The sequence below is a fragment of the Nannobrachium achirus genome (genome assembly GCF_963921795.1).
Source record: "Nannobrachium achirus genome assembly, chromosome: 21".
Lineage (NCBI taxonomy): Eukaryota > Metazoa > Chordata > Actinopteri > Myctophiformes > Myctophidae > Nannobrachium > Nannobrachium achirus.
Genome location: NC_137828.1, coordinates 41,650,351 through 41,657,090, shown reverse-complemented (window position 1 = coordinate 41,657,090; position 6,740 = coordinate 41,650,351). Strand labels below are relative to the sequence as shown.

General features: G+C 44.5%; 1 protein-coding gene across 1 annotated transcript; it reads right to left on the bottom strand.

Annotated features, from left to right (window-relative positions):
- Nucleotides 1-3,019: 3,019 nt before the first annotated feature.
- Nucleotides 3,020-5,951, bottom strand: LOC308306474 (transcriptional regulator Myc-like). Its single transcript, XM_080751489.1, has 3 exons — nt 5,691-5,951; nt 4,538-5,243; nt 3,020-4,021 (listed from the first exon to the last, which is right to left on the bottom strand). The coding sequence occupies exons 2-3, from the start codon at nt 5,205-5,207 to the stop codon at nt 3,348-3,350; spliced, it is 1,344 nt and encodes a 447-aa protein (XP_080607615.1). The 5' UTR covers nt 5,208-5,243; nt 5,691-5,951; the 3' UTR covers nt 3,020-3,347.
- Nucleotides 5,952-6,740: the final 789 nt, after the last annotated feature.

The window sequence follows — 6,740 nt, the reverse complement described above, 5'->3', positions numbered from 1 at the left end:
TTCTACTGTGCTCACTTCACTGTACATCTATGCCAGAGGTTTTCAACAGGGAGTCCGGGACCCCTACAGGGTCTTCCGAGTTAGGTTACTACAGGCCCAGGGGTCTGCCAAATCTAGGATTTTCTATTTATTTTTACATTAACCACTTGAACCCTAGCATCCCTATTCTGAGAACATTAGCTAAAAATAGCAGATCTACAAGCTGGTGTCGTGAGCTTGTAGATCATCTATTTTTTGGCAAATAGGTTTGGTGTAGGGGGGGGGGGGGGGGTACAGTCAAAGGTCAATTATTGGATTGAGGGTTTAACTTTAAGTGGTTGAATGTGTGTGAAAATACACGACATGAATTCAACATACACTGATGATAGTGCTGTCAAACAAGTCTATAAAGCTATCTATGAAATCTATGAAAGTTTTAATCTGCAACACAATGTATAGTGGGGGTCCTTGGCCTGAAAAACCCTGAAGACCCCTCATCTAAGGCAAAAGGCCAGTCTATTTTAAGGATAAATTACAATGTACATGATAAACATACACCATAGCATTAAGATCTTTAACCATGCTTTGTCATTAATCAACTTATTGACAGCAAAGACAATACCAACATGAACTGTCTGTCTGTCTGTCTGTCTGTCTGTCTGTCTGTGTTATAAATAGATAGATAGAGGCATCTGTATAGCCTATGAGAAATCTGCAGCACGAGACAAATAAAATCCATCTCATTATCAGTAGCTCAAATAAAAAGTATTATAAACTGCTTAAAACAAACTGGTGCTACACAAAAAAGAGGCAAGCAAACATATTTGCTAAATGTACAGAGAAACAATAGTTTTAGATGCAGTAGAAGCCATGAGCCATGTGGTGAATTCAGCTGAAACATATTATATAATATAGCGTAGGCTATATTAATTCAAATATAACAAAAGAGCAATGCTGTTTAAAGATGTAGCCTACCATTTAATAAAAGATCATCTTATGGCCAAATGTGGTTCTTGATAGTAGTAACAATGCTAATAATATTAATACTAACAATAACAACAACAACAGTCCTAATCTGTGTGAAAGATCTGCTCGCACACACGACTCTATGCGTCAACAGAAAACGCATTGTTCTGATATGACAACAAAGTGCAGCTGAGCGCTTACCGGTTGATTTGGCCCGTGTATACTTCATTCACTCCTCGCTATATTATTCCATTTTGGAGATGAAGAGTTGCTGCGCGTCTTTCTTCCAGACACACAGATCTCAGCCTTCATTATTTCCATGTGCTCACAGAGACCACGCGCTCCATGGAGCGCTCAGGATGCACTACAGTCAGAGCGAGCGCGTGACGTCACGACCAGTCTAGGAATTAATGCCCTCTGGAGCATTTGGTTCTCAAAGTGGGGTCCGGGGACCCCCCAGGGGTCCTTGAGGGGGTTCCAGGGGGTCCACAGCTAAATGATAGTTTAGGAACCCAATGGAACCGTTATGGGTATGCGACTCTGAGAGTGTACTAACGGAACCAAATGGACCCTAACTAACTTGGTTCCATTTGTACACTCTCAGAGTTTAATATTCATTTTACAATATAAATTGGGGTCCCAGAGATAGAAATGCCAATAAATGGGGGTCCATAGCCTAAAATGCATGTCAAACTGGGGGTCCTTGAAATGAAAACGGTTGAGAATCACTGTTTAGAGCTGTAAAAAAAAATGTTCTCTTATATGGTCCCTGGCATATCTTTTCAAATGGGGGTCTGTGGGCTAATGAGTGTCAATTTTGGGGGTGTCCTTGAATTTGGGTGTGTCCACTGCTCTGGAGGGAAGGGGAGGGGGTGGGTGGGTGCACACACGTGTCAGAAATGATAATACTCACGATATTCTTTCTTATGACGACTTTTTTACCCCCTAGGTGAGGTTCATAATCACATCAACGTTTTGAAATAAATCAGACAGTGGTGATAGGCCTATAATAAGGTTATCAACTGGAAGCTTTGTCTTTTGAGACATGTTAGAGCCATGAGTCAGTATACATTTTTAGGCTTACATCTCTCAAATACCCAAAACATTTATATTTATGCTGAGAGAACGGATTCTATGCACCTGTTAATAGGCCTACTGCTCTACTCTAATATTCTGTGCTATAATGCTGCCACCTGTGATTGTGAACCTGCAGTGAAGTTGAATCAAAAGAAGTACTGGTTGTCAAGAACTATAGAAGCTATAGTTGATAAAAAAGGATACCAGAGACTCCAAATTCTAACTGGAGTTCAAAATAGTATATCTTGTGTTTATAGCCTTGCATTAAGACTATCATAGATGCATTTTATCGAGTCTGACTTTTTTGCTTTCATATGAAAGCAAAAGTCAGACTATAAAACACATCTATATGTCTTGATTCAAGGCTAAGTTACCTACATCTTCAGCTTATCGTGACTTCTTTTTTCCTGCCCATGGACCACCAGCCAACATGTCACATTATGATTCATTTTCATGTTTGCTCTGCAGGTTTTAACTCCCCTTGCCAGGTTAACATAAAGGCTTATTAAAACTTGCTATTCTTGAATTGCTATGTAAGCTTGATGCATAATTCCCCCTCAGGCACCTACCATGGCACTAACCAGGGCTTACGGATTCGTGTAACTCATTTATTCTTGTTTGACACATTAAAATAGCCTCTGGCAAAAGCCTACCTGTAATGTTCTGTATATTATACCTACTGATGTATGCTTTGGGGTTTGGCTCAGATAGGAACTCAGCTCATTTTATACAGATGGGAACAAGTCCCCAGGACCTTTTAGTGTTATCCTTTTAGCCTTGATGTCTGACTGTACCTACTACCGTGTGCTGTTTACATTTATGACTAATACAGTTTTCAACCAATCAAAAATTAAACGTTGTGCAGATAGGAACTGTGCTCATATGTGAAATGTGGTGCACATGAACAAGAGACACATTTTCAACAAGAAACGTCTTTATATTTCAAGAGAACCTAGAACATAATGTAAAACAATACACAAAACAACTGGGTCTGAACTTCCAGACAATTTAGATCCAAAAATACAATTCTTAGGAAATATTATATACAAAACATAAAAATGTGTATTTTACGCCGGGCACTGAACTGTGGGTAAGGCCCATTTTTAATATTTTATTAATAAAAATAAACTTTTAAATATGTAATCCACCCATAATAACTTCAATTGAGGCAGTCCAACATTGAAATCAAACGTGATTCCAGGAATCCTTTTTTCCTTTTTTGCATTTGCATGCAAATATTTTAACTATACACACTCGGAACTTGCATAAAAAACAATGAAGGCCAAGATAAAGAAGTCCGTTATCGATTTACAAAAAAAAGCAACTCAAGTGCGTTGAGAGTTCTGCTGCTGCAGCAGCGCAAGCCGCTGTCGTAACAGTTCACTCCTCCTCCTCAGCTGCTCCTTGAGGGAGACCAGCCTCTGCTCGTCGTCCTGCATGCCGTATATGCACTCCGTGGCCTTCTTCAGGATGACCACCTTGGCCGCCTTCTCGTTGTTGGCCACCTCAGGGATCTCGTCCCGGAGCGCGAAGAAGCTCAGCTTGAGCTCGTTCCTCCGCTGGCGCTCCAGCACGTTGTGAGTCCTTCTCTTGTCGAAGTCCTCTGTGTCGGACGTTGCCGCTGCCCGTGGACTCGAGCACTTGCGATTGCTGCTGATCTGCTTGAGAACCCGGCTGTGGCTGCTGTGGTGGCTGTGGCCGTTGCCGCCGGTGATGCTGTTACTGCTAATGCTGCTGCTGCTAGTCTCCAGCTTCAGCCTCTTGACAGCCGGCTGCTCCTGCCTCGTGGAAGGGGGCGCGGCGTAATTATGCTGGTGGGTGGAGACATGGCATCTCTTCAGCACAAGCGGGCTGGGATGATGTCTGCTGCTGCTGTCTGAAGGGCTGGAGGCGTCGCAGCGCTTCAGCGACTGTCTCTTCTCCACCGTGACCACATCAATCTCCTCTTCCTCCTCTTCCTCATCATCATCTTCATCATCATCGTCTCCATCCTCATCTTCTGAAATAGAGATTGATACAACACAAATAGTAAGCATCCACAAATAGTAAGCATCTACAAACTTACTGGCCAAGTGGCATGCTTTACATTGCATACTAATCTTCCACAAAACGACCACTCTCCACATCATCTGATGATCATCAGATGACATAACCTTGCAGCCCCTCACCTAATCACTCTAGTCTAGACTACAGCTAGGGATTATGCAACACATTTTCCTGGTTAACCAACCAAAAATAAGGACAGCACCCTTCAAACATAATAAAAAATAAAATAAAAAATAGGCCTACTAAACTCAATCAGTTAACCAGTTAACATTAAATTGCCATCTAGCAGTGCCATCAATAAATAGTGCAAATGCAAAAGAAGACATGCATGCAGCAGACGTAAATAAAGAAATGGGCGTGTGTGTGTGTGTGTGTGTGTGTGTGTGTGTGTGTGTGTGTGTGTGTGTGTGTGTGTGTGTGTGTGTGTGTGAGAGAGAGAGAGAGTGATTTAATGCTTATTCAGCATTACCTGAGTCACTACAACTGCTACTGCTGCTCCCGCTGTTCGGTGGGGTATCCAGTGCCAAATCCTTAGGTGGCGTGACCGTGCTGTTGCTGCTGCTTGGCTTGCCGCTGGTGGGGGTCTCGGCTATCGGGTAGGGGAAGACCACCGAGGGGTCGATGCATTCCGACGCGGACGTGTTGAGATCCTGCAGGTAGTTGGAGTTCAGCCTCCCCGTGGCACCACACACCGCACTACTATCGCCCACAACAGCCGACTCTTTCCTGGCGGCGTGCAGCGAGGCGAGCCGCTCCGACACCACTTTCTCCAGCTTGTCCGCGGCGGAAAACCCGCTCCACATGCAGTCCTGGATGATGATGGACTTGAGGAAGGTCTGCGAGTAGTCGGCGTCGCAGATGATGCTCTGGTTGACGGCGTCGTCGCCCAGGAACTCGGTGACCATCTCCAGCTGGTCGGCGGTGCTGGGGAACAGGCTGGAGAGCGACGGCCGCCGGCTCGGCGACAGCGGCGGCGTGGGCAGCAGCTCGAACTTCTTCCAGATGTCCTCGCTGGGCGCCGGCGGCTGCAGCCGCTGCTGGTAGAAGTCCTCCTCCTCGTTGTCATAGTAGAAGTACGGCTGGAGGGAGTCGTAGTCGTAGTCGTAGTTTTTACTCGTCAACGTGGGATTTAACGGCATGGTTGGTGGCGGCTGTTCCGCTTGTCGTAGAGCCGACTGCAGAAGAGGAAAAAGGATGCAGATATTGTTATTATGGTAAAAGTGTGCAGGTTTCGGCTATGCAGTAACAGTAGTAGTAGGCTAGTAGTTGTAGTAGTAGTAGGAGCAGCAGCTGGCACTGACAGCCCCTGATCACAGGCAGCAGCGACCGTGCAATGCACACGTCAGTCCAAAACACTGAGCCAGTATGCACTACTACGCAACGCAAGCACGCGTCGCATGCATGCACCAAGCAGCAGTGTTGCAGCAGCAGCAGCAGGTGCTGCGTTTAAACACGCAAAGTTGACTTAAAAAAAATAATATAAAGCCACCTCGGAGGATAAATCTATAGTCTTTAATAACGTGCACAATGTTAGATTGTTTGGATTATTTGTTTGCACGTTGTAAGCGTGAGAACGGTATGTACAAGGCTGTCTCCCTGCAGAGAAAACACCCCCTTTTTACCTTAGACGTGAAAACGTTGACAGCCGTCTAGTATCGAAAAGCCGGAGTAGGTAAAAGTCCAAAGCAGTTGTGCTCCAAAAAAGTATTCCACAGTATTCCCAAATAAAACATTAATTCCGGTCTCGGTGTGAGAGATGACGATTTGTTGTTGTTGATTTCAGGTGAAGTGGACGAGCGATGATCATGCGCACGCATGAAGTTTCTCTGCTGTTGGTGGAGCTACTCTACTACGCTACGCTGGGCTGAAGTGCAGAGCCGTCATCAGCTGCATGACAATCACAGCTGAGGATTCCGCGGCGGTCAATAAAAAGCTTGTTTTTTTTTACGGCTCCCCCTCCCCGCTGTATCCGTCCGCCTGGTTTTCCCGCTAAACGCCGGTGGGTCTTTTTAACGTTAATAGCCGAAATATTATGTCTTCTTGGATTAGATGACCCTTCGATTACGCGCGGCCGCCAGTACTTTACACGCACGGCTGGGGTGATTGCTTTTTTTATGCGATCGCCCCGTGCGTGGACCGGGGACTATTTGCTGCGGAAGGAAACTAAAAGTGGGAGGGGTTTAGTAGAGTGGTGAGGAGGGGGGATTCGTCCATTGAAGCACACAGCAGAGCAGTACAAGAGGATATTATTAGACATTACCGTTATAGACACCACTTCATTTAGTTAATTAACACCCAAAGTAACTTAAACTCTTGTCAAATGTGTCAAGTTTTATAGTTTACCCAACTTGCACTGAAACTTGAAAGGGATGTTATTAAGTGTGCCTGCCATGCAATGCAATGGCAAAACACTTATTGTAATTTTATTAGTGTGGTTGCCAGTGGTGCTTTGGGATTTTTTTTTCCGGGCGGACGGTCATTTATTGACGTCACGTGCACGCGCGTGCACACGCCTCTAGAGGCCATTTAGATAGAAAGAATGTCAGCAGATCTAATGGTGGGAAAACAATAGTTTTCTAGTCTTAATTACATTTGCATTGTTACTTAAGATTTTATGTTATACTTTCTTTTAATTCATTTAGAAAATACAGCGCTGCAGTAGGATAGAGAAA

Excerpts from the sequence above, each read along its gene's own strand:
- LOC308306474 (XM_080751489.1), bottom strand. The coding sequence starts at position 5,207 with ATGCCGTTAAATCCCACGTTGACGAGTAAAAACTACGACTACGACTAC. Across the intron at positions 4,022-4,537 it reads TAGCAGTTGTAGTGACTCAG|AAGATGAGGATGGAGACGAT; the intron begins GTAATGCTGAAT and ends TCTCTATTTCAG.